This window comes from Penicillium maclennaniae, assembly GCF_028827695.1.
Source record: "Penicillium maclennaniae strain IBT 15551 chromosome Unknown utg000002l:1.0-2354659.0:1.0-2356205.0, whole genome shotgun sequence".
Classification (NCBI taxonomy): Eukaryota; Fungi; Ascomycota; class Eurotiomycetes; order Eurotiales; family Aspergillaceae; genus Penicillium; species Penicillium maclennaniae.
Genome location: NW_026623214.1, coordinates 517,067 through 531,342, shown reverse-complemented (window position 1 = coordinate 531,342; position 14,276 = coordinate 517,067). Strand labels below are relative to the sequence as shown.

Genomic DNA, 14,276 nt, shown 5'->3' with positions numbered 1-14,276 from the left:
GGGTGATACCAACAAAGTGACTGATGCTCACAGCGACAGTGTAGAAGCCATTGGCTTTGAGCTTGGTGATATCGGCTGCACCGATGCCGTGAGATTGGATGGTATCGATGTCGACGATGAAGTCCTGTGCATTGCAGTTAGTTGATGTCTTGAAGGCTCATATTGAACGATGTACATCAACAGTAAACTCGTCGCCAGTGTCTGACCCAGCCATGGTCAAGGTGATGATTTGAGATGGGAAGGCGAAAGAGGAAGATGGGACAAGTCACTGGCGGGATCAAAACACAGCAATGTAGCAAGACAGCAACATTACATCACAAGCTACAAGCTACAAATACATCTACAAAACACACAGTATTCGGAAGTAAGATTTGCGTTTTCATGTTCTCAGCACCGAGGAATCTTCCCATCGGACGGCCCCATCCAACACACTTCAATCCAATTTCTCTCTGCAACCACTCAACCTCACCACCATCATCTCTCGTCTCCTCTCTCCTCGGCCTGGAAAACCGCAATCAAGAGTAGAAATTCATCAATTCGAGAAAGATCATCCATGGGAGATCCAATAGACAAGACGCCAATCATGAGACTTGCTCATCAAGTCAAGGGGGGGCTAGGGCTTCGTGAATCGAAATGGAAACTTTTCTGTTTCGTCGTATACAAACATATGAAAATAATGAAAATAAAACAAGGCCATGACACGGGAATTTGGTCAAATATATGCAAAGGAAAGGAAAAGGAAGGGTGCAGAGACTCCGGAGAGAAGAAAGAACCAATCCCACCCTCACCCCCAAGGGCGAGGGGAGAAGACGGGGAGGAGGTGGATTTCGAAAGTGACCGTAATACAGAATGGAAGAAATGGACTCCGGACATTCCATGGAAATGACACGGTGGTGAGACAGTAGGATATATTCTCAAACAAGTCGCTTAAGCGACAGCAGTGGTAGGAGCCGCAGCCGGGATGGGAGCAGTCTCGGCAGGAGTCTCGACAGTAGCAGCAGCAGCAGCCGCCTCAACAGGAACGGCACCGGGGACGGCCGCATCAGCGACGACATCAACAGTGGGAGTAGCGACCGCCTCAGCGGAGTTGGTAGGGCAGTCACGGGAGATGTGACCGGCCTCGGCGCACTTGTAGCAGACCTTGCCAGCGGAGCTCAAGGGGCCACCGTTGGGCGCGGTGCAGTCACGGGAGATATGACCGAGCTTACCGCAGGCATAGCACTTCATAGCCTGAGCCTGGCAGTCACGGGCGAAGTGGTTGGGGCCACCGCACTTGTAGCAAGTAGCGGCACGGGGGTAGCCTTGGAAGCCGCCACGGAAACCACCCTGGAAGCCACCGCGGTGGCCAGTGGGACGGCCAGCGCCGGGGGCAGCGGGGTTGGTGCAGTTGCGCTGGATAAATCAGTATCAGGGAAACACATTATGGAAGTAGATCGTCCACGTACAGCAAGGTGGCCAGGCTGGCTACAGTTGTAGCAGCGGCCGTTGGCACCACCGTTCAGGCGCAAGGTGGGGCAGTCAGCCTGGACGTGGCCGACGCCCTGGCAGTTGTAGCACTGCTTAGCTGCGTGATGTTAGGAAGAAGCGTTAAAGACGGGCGAGAGTGCCTTACTCTCGGTGGTACGGGGAAGAGGGCAAGCGCTAGACTCATGTCCTGTTTTGAATGTATGAGACACGTTGATCGGCGACGTAGAGGTGTAAATAGACATTAGAATTGGAGGCGAACATACCAGGCTGCTTGCCTATGAAATCACCGTTAGTATTCGTCTTCACAATGGGTCAAAAGAATCACTCACAGTTGTAGCAGAGACGCTCAGAAGACGAGCAGACCTCTACGTCAGTTAGCGGGACCAATTCCAGTATCCAAAAAAAAAACAGATGCAGAACTAACCGGCATAGTGGCCAATGTTGCCACACTTGTAGCACGCACGACGGGACAACATCATCACGAACCTACCGCATTGTTAGTCCTCGGTTCAATCCCAAGCCCGATACCTGCCCAAGCTCGAACAACCCCGCCCCGAACAGAATCCCTCATGCCGCGTCTCGCCACAAATTATTTCCGTTGACTCGCAAATCAGGAAATTTTCCAGAATCAAGTGGTGTGGTCGCAGACTCGGCAGCGCGGGATGGAGGGGAACTGTCGACGATCCGCGGGGTTTCGAGGTTGGAGGTTGAAGGCTGGAATTTGCAGCTGGTCGCAGGCACAGTCGTCAAGGTTCTCACACGTACACTTAGTCAAATCAAATCTTTAAATCTTGTCAGCGAGGCTTAAAATGAGAACCTTGGAGAAATAATGCACGATGTTCACAGCCCACCAAAGAAAAAAAGGCCGCCGGAAAAAGTGGGACGCAGATGAAAATCAACGCACACAACGCAGGAACTTGACTTACCCTCAACAGACACAAACACACACACACACACACCTGAAGACGAAGATGGAGAAGAGCAAAAGAATCCAGAAACCAGCTAAAGAGAAAGTGGGTGCGAACTCGTCAAAAGTTTAGCTCCCGGGCTTTTCCGTATTGCGTAAGGTTGCTGATTCACCGGCCATGTGAAGCTTTGAGTGTCAAGCTGTCAATGTCTTGAATTTAGCTATATCTATAATGTACATTGCGTTTGGCTGCCTTCTTCTCTAGGATGAACCAATTGCTGCCCCTTCATTCCACGTCAAAAGCTACTCGGCTATGTCGATGCAACCTCGCAGATCAAAATGCTTTCATTTCGTCCTTCCAATATCTCTTTAGTACAAGCGCATAAAAATGGACAACAAAATAATCTAGGTTCGCTTTTACTCTTCCCTCTCCAAGATGGCGGGGGCCTTGATCTCCCGTCCCTTGAGGAATTCGAGGTTCTCTCCGCCCTGGTTTTGTTAGTCTTGAATAAGAGAAGACAGGGTTGAGGTTCACTTACGTAGCTGATCAGAGGAGACACCTCAACACCAAACGCCTCAGCCTCAGTAATGACAATGCCGCCAGCAGCCTCGACCCATCGCTGTCCGAGCTTCATAATGTCGTCACGGCTGGTATCGGGGTCATCCTCGCCCGTGCCGCGGGCATTCTTCAACGGGGAGAACTCCTCCTCGCGACGAACTTCAATGCTAGCAAACTTGTCTAGAGGAGTCATGGGGAAGACATCGAAGACGAATTGTTCAAGCTTAATTCCATTAGGCTTCTCAGGCTTGACAGCCTCGCCGTTGTCAGGGTTGACACAGCCAATCTTCTTGCGAGCGACGTGGTGGGGGAGCTTGTGAGCGAAGTTCTCAATGAGACTCGAGGAAGCGGAAAGAGTAGTAGTGGTTGACGATGTTGGCGGCGCGGAACTTGAGAACATCAGGCTGCTTAGGGTCCTTGGCTTCGGCGGTTTCCTTGTCGATCTCGGAATACTCTACGACATCAGGCTTGCCGTTCTTCTGGACGATCAAACCGACGGACTCGGTGGCGTTGCGCTTGCGCACGACCTTGGTGGCGATGTCGACGTCCTTCGCGGCTGAGAAACCCATGAAGACAGGGTCGGCAACCTTCACGAGGCAGTTGTCCACGCCGTACAGGTGGATGTGCTGAATTCCGCGGCGGCGCATGTCCTCACGGGCACCGGAGGTGATGAGGGCCTGGTAGATACCACCGTTTCCATCGGGAGCGACGGCGACCTGTGATTGTTAGCTTGCGTTTCCGGTTGGGGAAATGAAAATATCGCACGTACCTTGCTCTTGCTCTCGAGCATGATCTTGCCTTCATTGGAGATACAGGGGAGCACACCCTGCTCGAAAATGAAGACATTGCTCTTATCCAGACCGAAGTAATTCTTCTCGGCGAAGTATTCCTCAGTGGGCTTGCGGGTAGGACCGCTAGTCATGACATACCAGGGGATGGTGGCAGACTGACCACCATGGGCCTTAGCAGCGAGCTCCTGGAGCTTCAGGATACGCTCAGCCTGGAGTTGGAAGAGAGACTTCTCGCTCAGCAGACCAATGTCGTAGCAACCCTTGGGGGCGGAGCTACCCAGACGGGTACCCTGACCACCAGCCATCAGCACGACGGCGACCTTGTTCTCTGCGACTTGCTTGAGGCCAGCATCGTACCAGCGCTTAATATCGGCGGGGTCAGAGTCGAGGATGGAGGCGGTTGCGGATTCGGGCAGGGGCTCGACGGTGGCAGCGGCGGCTACCTCGGTCTTGGGCGGGTTGAGGGCGGTCTCGGCCAGCTCGTTAATGCGGACGGGATCGAAGTTGGTGAGCTGGTGGAAGAGCCGGGACTTCTCAGCGGTGGGCAATTCATCGATGAAGGCAAAGACCTGGCCCTGGTTGGCGTCATTGTACTTCTTCTGAAGCTGCTGGAACTCCTCGGCTGAGGGCTCGCGGGGAGCTTCCTCGGCGGAGCCCGAAAACTTGTTGATCAAGTTGGAGACGGTTTCTCTGATTGCCGCCATTGTGAATTGAGTGTTTGGGAAAAAGGTGGGGGGGGTTGGGCAGGAGAATAGAAAATGAGGGGGAGGGAAATGTAAATAAAGCGCGGGGTGAAGCTGAAGCTCTACACCGTAAGTTGAGGAATGCAAGTCGCACCCGCATATTATTTTTAGTCTTTTTAGCCCGACCACAAATCAGAAAACTGGAGACGAGCACTAGTCTTGGTCAGTGAGACCTGACCACTCATTAACATGATCTGACTCTTGTGCCCCGCTAGCGGAGCCTGATCCGGATTTACTAGGTTTTGCTACGATTTGGAGACAGGATTGGTACATGGCACATGTTGTATGCTACGTAAAATAAATACACTATATCCTTTTCATCATCATGAAACATTCATCGCCGATCCCTATCGCGCCGGTCCCGTTGTCGGTCTCGGTCACGCCGTGAGTCTCTTCGAGGACTCCGACTGTGTGACCGCCGACGATACCTATCCCGCTCGCCACGAGGACTGCGACTACCTCGTCGATCACGATGTGAGTCTCGGCGAGGACTGCGCTGGATGGGAGGAGGGCCTGACGAGTGGGTTCTCTGCTTCTCCTTCTCTTTGCGCTTGTCGAACATCATCCCGTAGGAACCGTCGTCCTCCTCCACTCGATCGTAATCAGAGTCTCGGTACTGACGTTTCTGCTCAAGATCTGCGACACCACCGAAGCCACCTCGTTGCTTGCGCTTGGTGACAGTGGCATTGCGCCAGCTTTCGGATAATTTAGAGACCTGGACTGGGGTCAGCTTAGCATGGAGAGGGAAGAGGGGTATGACGTACACTCTGTGAGAAGTCGACGTGGATGCGGTGGTCGTCGATCAGCACTCCTTGCATTTTAAAGTAGGCTTGTTCGCAGTCTTTCTGGTTTTCGAACTCGATAAACGCGTACTGCAGGCTGTCACCGGTGCGCTTGTCGCGAATGACCTCACACGACAGAATGGCACCGAAGCGGCTGAAGATGAGGTTGAGGTCCTCGTCTGATGAGCATTAGTAATGTCGCTAGTGCGTAAGCTGTAGAGAGAAAGCCTACCTTGCGTAACCGGGTTCAGTTTACAGACGAACAGCACGTTTTCCGGAGGCTTGACATCGGCGAATGGAAGGTCACCAACCATCTCCAGAGTCAAAGCTTGGGCGCGAGCCTCGCGCTCCCGGCGCAATTTCTCCATAGCCTCTTCATCCATGTCATCGTCCAGATCTTCATCATCTGCGATGCGTACCGTATCCAATTGCGCCTTGGAGGGCACAGGGCTCTCGGGCGGTTCCACCAGACCAGCTGGATCCTCGAACGGATCATCCAGCACGACTGTATGACGGATACGGATATCCTTCAGGGGTCGACCGCGATCATCGATGAAAGCGCTATTGATCTTCTCCAAGACATCGAATCCCTCAACGACCTTGCCAAAGATCGCCGCCTTCCCATCCAGATAGTCCAGATTATCTCCGAGCGTGATCAAAAATTGGCTACCGGCAAGGCGCTGGTCCGGATCGTTGGTCGCAGGCACCGTCGCCATACTCACGGTGCCGCGCTCGGTATGCTTGAGTTTGGGGTGTATCTCCACGGGGAATGTCCTCTTCGCAGGGCCGTCGAGGACTCCCCAGACAGAGGAGCCGCCATCGCTTCCTGGGGCATCGGGGCCCAGAGGATCGCCAGTCTGGAAGGAGAAGTTCTTTTGGACGCTGTGTACGGGAGAGAAATTGTAGTACTTGAGTTTGCACAACTTCAAGAAGCTAAGAAGGGTGAGTAAAGGTGTAGGTGGACTGGACTGGAAGGCGTACTTTTCACAGGCGCGGGGGGGAATCATCGACGAGCAAGTCGATCACAATGTCGCCCAGAGAGGTTTCGAGTAGGGCGCTCATCTTGAGGTGTGCGACTTCAATCGCTGGGCTGATGTCGCAGCTTTGCGCGAGTCAAGATCCGAGCTCGGACCAATCAGATGTCTTAGGGAAGCTGAACTTTGGACCTTTGGAGTTCAGGTTTTATTCCTTGTTGTTCTTCGCCTTTCTTTCTCTTTTTTCCCCTTTGCTTTTCTTGCTTTTTCCTATTCTCCATTTGTCCCACCAGCAGCCTTCAGGAGGATTTAAGGAGGGTTCCCGGATGATCGTTCCGGGCGCTGGTGTAACTTGACTTGCCAATATGGCGGCATATCTTCCGAGTGTCAGGTCTCTCTCTCTCTCTCGATCTGTGTTTGATTCTCCCCCTTTTACTTCCTGACACGAGGGCTCGCCTTGACCTGTCGTACGAAAACGGGGAAGGCAACGGGCGGACTCCTGCAGCGGGCAGAGCTTGCTGTTTTTTTTCTATACACGTGGATCCTTGAGAAGTCTGGTCTTGATCAGGATCGCGAGTCATGGAGGATATTGTTATGCATGGAATGTATTTGAGACTGTCTGTGTCTGCCCCGGCGTGGAGAGTCTAGGTTCCCAGGAGCTCCGGAGGATCAGAAGACGTCAGGGTTAGACGAGAAGGTGTAAACGTGTATTCAATCTCTACGTACCGGCGTTCACACTATGGCCTACTAAGCCCGTGAGATCCAAATGTCATGCATCTTTGGTCCTCCGATTCGCCCTCGTTGCAGATCTCAACTCCGAATCCCCAATAGTTCGCTGGGTTTTCTTTTTCCCCTTCCCCTTTCGATCTACCTGCAGCGCGCTAAAAAAGGCGCCCAAACCGGACCTCATCCATGTTGTCGATCAGGGCGCAACCTTAGCACGATCCTGGTCGGAATTGCTTTTCCAGGGCGCGCTTTGCGGGGCAAAGATCTCGGCGCTTGTTGATCAAAATGACAGGTTGACACCTGCCATTCTTTTCTTTTTTTTCCCCGGCTCTTCCTAGTCTTTGAGAACCGTTGAGACATGGTGGTCTGAGACAGGTCGTTTGCACTATTGACCGAGGAGAATACCCAGCTATCGACACAGAATACAGATTACCGGGCACAGGACGGATATAGACACAGACGTACACACATATATACACACACACACACAAATATACACACGTACAGAGAGCCACACAGAACGCACAGAACGCACAGACAGGAAGGCACACAGACACATAGATAGGTCCAGACCTAAGCCTCAACGTTGTTCTGCTTGCAGGACATGGCACCAATCCAAGTTTCGACCCAGCCTGATGATAGAGCAAACATCACTCGAACGGCCCACCAAACGATCCACCAGATTGCAGTGCCGGATCGACGCCAGGGCCTGGCGACAAACGTACGCGGCAGGCTTCCATTGCCTACTGTTCCTGGATCTCGGTCCAAGCACGCCCCGGTATAGCCCTAGTACAGCTAGACAGCTAGACCGCCAGCCTCCAAGTCCAAGCCCAAGCCCAAGTCCATGTCAACGTCCAAGGGAAAAAGAGAGATGGGGTTGGCTGAAACATTCCTGGCTCTTTGGCTGGACTTTTCTTCATGGTCATGTCCCGTGTGACGTTACTTTGTGAAACAACGTCTCGAAAAGGCCGGGTCCTGCTGGTCTTGCCTCAGGAAATCTGAATAGGATGCACTACGGTTCCGTGCATATCATTTCCCCTGGGTACACCAAGCAGAAAGGAAGTGTTCGAACGGCTTTGGGTACGGTTTTCCCCGGGGTTTTACGGGGAAAAGGCCTCCCTATTGTAGATGGAAACAAAACATATAAATTACGAAATTACTAAAAAGGGGGGGGGGGAAAGATGAGGGCAATCACACCGATTGTTACCATGATGTGGCCATAAATCGAACCCTACCGCCAGAGACATTCTTTCTCTTTCACTTGTTTCGCCTCCAATCCTCAAAATGACTGGGAACATCTAAGATCTGCTCAAAAAGTCTAGTCAATCGACCCCGGTGTGAAGTGGACTTGAGCGTGCTGACATTCTGCCAGTCATGGATTTCTTCTACTCCACAAAACAGTCCGGCTTTGAGTCCCGAGACTCTTCCCAATACATCTCCCGCTCCATGTGCGGTATGGCTCAAAATGAGCTGGCTGACCGGTCTGCCGGTTGTATCAGCCCTGCGGCCGACGACAGCAAGTTGCGCAATCCTCAGCGACGTCGTGTTCCGGTTGCAGTATGTACCTCTCTTTCACGATCTTAAGCCTCCTCTAACGAGTATAGTGTCGCCGGTGTCGAAAGAGAAAGATCAAGTGCAGTGGCGACACCGGCGATGGCCAGGGTTGCTCTAATTGCCGCGGTGCCGGCAATACGGACTGCCAATTCCTACGAGTAAGTTCGCCTTCAGATTATTTACTGTAGCGCTATAGACTTATTCCATTCAAGGTCCAGTCAGAGAGTCTGGGTACCTTCAGCCAGTTCCCTTATCCTTCCCCAGGAGCAGCGATAGCATCATCTCATCTTGGAGGCATCTTTACACCTCAAGCTACCAGAAAGTCTATGCTTCCGATGGGCTCACCTCAAACTCGTATGACTGGGTTTCCACGGACCCCAGAATTTGACCTGGCTGATTCTCACGTCTTTTCGCGGCCGATAGGCGTGGATTCGATTCCCTACGAGAACGAGCAATCGGTCAACTACAGCCAGTCTCCAGCGTACATGCTCCCCAACGCACCATCAGGGTCGAACATCGACTATGGAACGGCGCCATGGAACCCTAAAATCTGGGATTCTATTTTCAGCAGGCAAAACAATGGAGTCATATACCCAGATCCGGAGACTAACGACTCTCTCAATCAATCTCCCTATTCCTACATGATTCCCAGTCAAGGAATATCGTCGACCGATATTTCTCAGCCCAATTCTGCTGCCATGCCTGTGGTTTCTTCAGCAGAAGGTCCTGGGACGGATCGGACACTTCCAACTCCAACTTGCTCCAGTAATGCAGCAACTCTGAACATTCTTTCACCCGAGCCAAATCTAGTCCAACTCTCTGAGTACAAGGGCAATTATTGGAACCAGCGTGGTGGCACCTCGCCTGACTCACGAATACCCGCCCATACCGTCCCCAGCAACGCACCCAAGTGCACAACCAGCACAGCTCCGAATCTCCTTTTCACCTACGTGCCTATGCCAACAACAACCGACGAAAGAACACCCACTTTATCCACCCCAGCAACAGGCTCCTCCTCATCAACCAGCGCCACGTCATTTACTGGCCTAGATCTCGTCGATCACGAATACAGAAGTATACCTGACGACCGCCATTTATCGCACAAACACAGCGCCGGCCAACGTCTCGCTATGTTAAACGAGTGCACACCCGACATCTACGGCTACAGCAGCGAGAAGAAACCCCGCGACTCAGCAACCCTAATGAACGGCCTCTCCTACCAGCGTGTACGGCATCCAGACACCTCGGGCCCTTTCTCATTCAACATCCTCCCAGATACACTGCCAGAGTATCACCGCGTGGTCGAGAATGTCCATAGGCCCCCCCATCTCACCGCTGGGTAACCATGGCGCTTACTAGTTGACTATGGTAGAGCGGAGTCCATTCCACACCCGTACATTCTCCTGATACGGATATCGACATGTAGACCCCTGTATGCTTCGGGGGGGAATCCGGACCGGCTGAACGATTGGTCCTGCCGCAGCTTGACTAATGTATTTGGGGGCACTTCGTGCTCATGCGGCTTGTTTCCTATTTGCTTTTTTGCCTTTCGCCTTTTACCCTTTAGCATTTGTTCGTTTTCTGCTCTTGTCTACTCCTGTCCCGGTCCGCGGCTCTTTTTGTCTTTTTCTTTCTTCTTGTGCATGTGCTTCAAGTGAGAGTCCCTGTTTCTACCATTTGATTCCCCCTTTGAATCTCCATATTTATTATTTGCTTGCTACGTGCTTGTGTCTTACAAGCCTCGGTCCAAATTTATTTACCGTGCTTGATATGTCTTTACTTGGCTCGGCGGCGGATATCTTTCTATGTTTGACGCAATTGTCAATTCTACTCGAATCACCTAATACCCGGGTCACGTCTCCAATTCCTATACCTCTCATATCCATTCCATACGCTACCTTTGCGCATGTATACGACAATTTCCATGATTGACCATCGTCCTGATCTCTATCCCCTAATATTCATTTCATCTTCCAGAATCTCGCTATCATATCCAGATGAAATATCCCTATCCTAATATCGAGAGGGTCTGCCTCACCGGCCGGTTATTTTTTGATTTGCGGTAATTTGAAATATACTTTGAAGGGATCAGGGTCCCAGGATTGTACTAGCATAAGCGAGAACAAGAAAAACGCGTTGAACAAGTGAGAGCTGAGAGATCCCGAGCATCTTTCATTTTCCAGATCAAACCTCTTCGAGTGGTCACCAATCTCACTCTGCTCTTGAGCGTTCCTCAAAGGTAGATTTGGAGGTAGATAGTCTAAAATGAGGTTCTGTCTATGCCTTTCTTCTTTCCTTATCTCTAGCATCGGGACACCCCATCAGAATCTAGTGTCTAACGTCTCGTGTGCCGATAAGCGGTTCTAAGGCGTGGTCACTCGAAGGGCTATGTCATGGTATATCCGGACGAAGATTAGGTGCATATAGCTTAATACAGAAAATCACGCTCGAAAGAATGATACCTTGTTATATCAAATCATATATAGCAGTCTCAGTCGGCCAAGTCCGAAGGAGGTGGACATAGAGTTTGAGCTGAGTTTCTAACAAACCCAAACTAAACCCAATATATATGACCCATCACCTCTAATCAACCCCAACCACCTTTGAAACGTTCAGTCATTCAAGTTATCACCTTTGCCTATCAGCACGTGTAGAGAGTACAAGACATCAGAATCTCTGTGTAATCCTTTTCTAATTGATCCTGCACAATCTCGACCCCCACACCGGTCTTTGAAGCGGACTCTGCATCTTGTACGTCACGCGCAACTTTCTTGTCTAGAACTCTATCGCTGCAGATGAATATCTTCCGGTGAGGATCCTGGTAAATGTTGAAATAAGTTGAAATAACGTGAAGTGATACTTGGTACTTTGATATTTTGGTATTGGTCTTCGATCTGGATATAATTAACTCTATGAGAGAAATATATGGGAACTTGAATGTACTATGTCAGTATGATAAAGAATATAGATTGGACGTGGGAGATGTATAAAGTCCCAACCCAGTAAACCCTAAGATAGGCTTCGAATCGAGTTGAAAAGAGGCGTGTTGAATGGCTGTATGAGCTATCTCAAGAGATAGACTTGTCTCAATCAGTCTTAGCTTGGGTGTGTCTATGCAGACTCCATATGTCACTGGGTGAAAGATTAGTGCTTGGTTCTTAGTTAGGTGATCGTTAGACAGCGTACGCAAACTACAAACTACCCAAGGGATCTAGACTACGAGAAATCCCCCACCTGTGCGTACGATCCCCGTACGCACAGGTGGGGGATGAAGCACCCAGCACCAGCTACTTCCATTGCTTCTTGTGGACAAGGCAGATAATGCCATCGGTTGAGGTACCCGTCGACACAAGGAAGGCAAGGACTACATCTACACCTCTCAAATGACAGAAACAAAAATATGTATTTCATACCCGGGCAACAGCCGAAGCCCGGATTCTCATATCCCTTTTGATCCACGACGCCTTTGGGGAATCATCGATGGATGCAAGATCCTAACAAAGGCGGTTTCAGTTTCAACCACCTCCAGGAAAGATGGCCGAGTCCGAACAATTTTTGAAGTTTTTGTTTCTGTGTCAGGCAGGCCACCCTTCCCCACACCACCCATTCCAGAAGAAACCGGAACTGAAATAGATGGGCCACCGGACCACCGTCATCGCCATAATCATTACAGGTGAGACGTTTAGTCCTTGGACTTCTTGGGGCCCTTGGTCTTGGCAGTACCGCGGAACTTCTTGGAGCGGTTCTTCCGTTGCTTGCCTGTGTGGTTGTTAGACTTGTCCTAGATGAATGCAATATGAAGGGAGACGCACGCTGCTGGCGGGAAGCCTTCTCGATCTTGTCGGCGACACCGATACGGACGAGGCGGTAGTGGGGCTCGAACTTCTTCAGGGCCTCGCGGAGTCGTAGACGAGGGCGAAGCCGGTGGACTTGCCACCACCGTACTGTGTGCGGAAACCGAAGACGGAGACCTGGTCCTTGTTGGACTTGTACAGGTCGGCCAACTTCTCGCGGAGCTCATCCTTGGAGACGTTGGGGCGGTTGGGGTGGAGGACGTCCCTGGAAAAACAGAGATGTCAGTCGCGCGGTCATTAATTCGGTGTGTATATGTGTAGATGAGTGTTTGAGAATGCGATCGTGGTGGTCGTGTGTCGGAAAATGGTGTTTGTGTGCTCGGAGTCCAATTCTCAAAATCCTCCTCAAAAATGTCGCGAATCGAGGGGAATGGAAGGGGAAGCTTACACGACCATCTGCTTACGGGCAAGCAGAGGGTTGCGGATGAACTTGCGAGTCCGCAGAGTAACGGGAGTGTCGGCCATTTTGGTGGTGAGTGGTGATGCAAGAAAGGGAAGGGAGTGAATGTCGACTTTCAATTTTCGTGCGGTGCGCTCGGCTACGCGGTGCCACTAGCCCCGTTTGGGAAGGCTGACCTAAGTGATTAGTCAACTATCATTTAGATTGACACCTGAGGAAAGAGGCTTATTGAATCTTATCGATAAGAGATAGCGCTTCCTTATCGTCTCAAATTATCTTCAAGTCTTTCCCATCGACTGCGTGGGGTTAGCCATGGCGGACTCAATTCGCACACTAGCTGTGCAGTACTTCCAGCTAGTTGATCCGCCCAACCTGGCACTACCACCGGGCAATGTTCTCGTTCACCCAGCCGTACAGCAAGCCATATACGAGCAAATGTTCGACGAAACGCTCACCCCACTCCCGCCAGTCACGTACCGGACAAGAGTCTTGAAGCAGATCATCGCGCGAATTGAAGAAGCGATCACAGACCCAGAAAAAGATGTATGCCAAACCCTCTCCTATAGTTACAAGATAATGCCAAACGAAATTGAAACCCCGACTAACATACTCAGGAAATACTCGATAGCCTAATGGAAAGCTGGGGCAACCTAGTAATCCTCCCCAAACCCTCCGCCCTCGAACAAGCCCAACAACTATCCTCAATAAAATACACCGCGCCTATACAACCCCAAAACTCAACCTCAGCCACCAACGAACGAACAATCAACATCCTCGAATCCCGAGGCCTCATCCTCTCCGGCGGCACAACAGGAAATAGAACCTGGGAAGCAGCCCTCCACCTAGGCTCATTCCTCTCCACACCAACCGGAATGGCCCTAATCCACGACAAACGAGTAATCGAGCTCGGTGCGGGAACAGGGTTTCTCTCTCTTTTCTGCGCGCGTCATCTAGGCGTGAAGGGCGTTGTTGCAACAGATCGCGAGCTATTCCTTATTGAAAATATGCGCGCGTGCGCGAGACTCAATCGCACGGATGAAGATGGTGATATACCCTTTTACCCGGCAATTTGGGATTGGGGAACAACCCTTGAAAAGACAGAGGAAATGAATTCAATGACTGGAGGCGGGAAGTTGGAATTTGATGTTGCGCTTGGAGCTGATTTGGTATTTTCCCTTTTCACATTCACTCCCTTATCCCCATACTCCATCTCATGTAAGTTTTTTTGGTCGATAATGGCGATGCTAATTTCAAAATTCAGATCTACGATACAGACCTCGTCCCCCTTCTAATCTCAACCGTCCAAGACCTATTCTCGAATTACGGGGTCAGTCAATTTATTATTGCTGCGACGTTGCGGAATGAGAATACATTCCGGACCTTCCTTGATGCGTGCGAAGGAAATGCATTCAAGGTTGAGATGTTGCCGTTTGAGTCTACTGCGTCGGAGGAACAGACTGGGTTTTTCCATTCGACGAGTATTCCGATTCATACGTATTTGATTTCGAGGGCGTGAGCT

The 14,276-nt window shown here is 51.1% G+C and overlaps 6 protein-coding genes across 6 annotated transcripts; 2 read left to right on the top strand and 4 right to left on the bottom strand.

The window, feature by feature from the left end:
* Positions 1-927: 927 nt before the first annotated feature.
* gisB (putative zinc knuckle nucleic acid binding protein) lies at positions 928-1,943 on the bottom strand (the record flags this gene model as incomplete). Its single annotated transcript, XM_056963088.1, has 3 exons — positions 928-1,392; positions 1,446-1,564; positions 1,892-1,943. 3 exons carry the CDS (start codon positions 1,941-1,943, stop codon positions 928-930), a joined length of 636 nt encoding a protein of 211 aa, XP_056826007.1.
* Positions 1,944-2,791: 848 nt separating this feature from the next.
* N7477_001424 (UDP-N-acetylglucosamine diphosphorylase) lies at positions 2,792-4,428 on the bottom strand (the record flags this gene model as incomplete). Its single annotated transcript, XM_056963087.1, has 4 exons — positions 2,792-2,863; positions 2,914-3,261; positions 3,305-3,649; positions 3,703-4,428. The coding sequence occupies 4 exons, from the start codon at positions 4,426-4,428 to the stop codon at positions 2,792-2,794; spliced, it is 1,491 nt and encodes a 496-aa protein (XP_056826006.1).
* A 373-nt stretch (positions 4,429-4,801) lies between these two features.
* On the bottom strand, positions 4,802-6,311 carry N7477_001423 (PPIL4 family peptidylprolyl isomerase; the record flags this gene model as incomplete). Its single annotated transcript, XM_056963086.1, has 4 exons — positions 4,802-5,182; positions 5,232-5,428; positions 5,482-6,182; positions 6,238-6,311. 4 exons carry the CDS (start codon positions 6,309-6,311, stop codon positions 4,802-4,804), a joined length of 1,353 nt encoding a protein of 450 aa, XP_056826005.1.
* A 2,012-nt stretch (positions 6,312-8,323) lies between these two features.
* N7477_001422 (uncharacterized protein) lies at positions 8,324-9,846 on the top strand (the record flags this gene model as incomplete). The annotated part of the gene is made up of 3 exons (XM_056963085.1): positions 8,324-8,506; positions 8,554-8,661; positions 8,716-9,846. 3 exons carry the CDS (start codon positions 8,324-8,326, stop codon positions 9,844-9,846), a joined length of 1,422 nt encoding a protein of 473 aa, XP_056826004.1.
* Positions 9,847-12,390: 2,544 nt separating this feature from the next.
* On the bottom strand, positions 12,391-12,822 carry N7477_001421 (40S ribosomal eS24 domain-containing protein; the record flags this gene model as incomplete). The annotated part of the gene is made up of 2 exons (XM_056963084.1): positions 12,391-12,562; positions 12,746-12,822. The coding sequence occupies 2 exons, from the start codon at positions 12,820-12,822 to the stop codon at positions 12,391-12,393; spliced, it is 249 nt and encodes an 82-aa protein (XP_056826003.1).
* A 247-nt stretch (positions 12,823-13,069) lies between these two features.
* On the top strand, positions 13,070-14,273 carry N7477_001420 (protein-lysine N-methyltransferase; the record flags this gene model as incomplete). Its single annotated transcript, XM_056963083.1, has 3 exons — positions 13,070-13,300; positions 13,372-13,923; positions 14,019-14,273. 3 exons carry the CDS (start codon positions 13,070-13,072, stop codon positions 14,271-14,273), a joined length of 1,038 nt encoding a protein of 345 aa, XP_056826002.1.
* Positions 14,274-14,276: the final 3 nt, after the last annotated feature.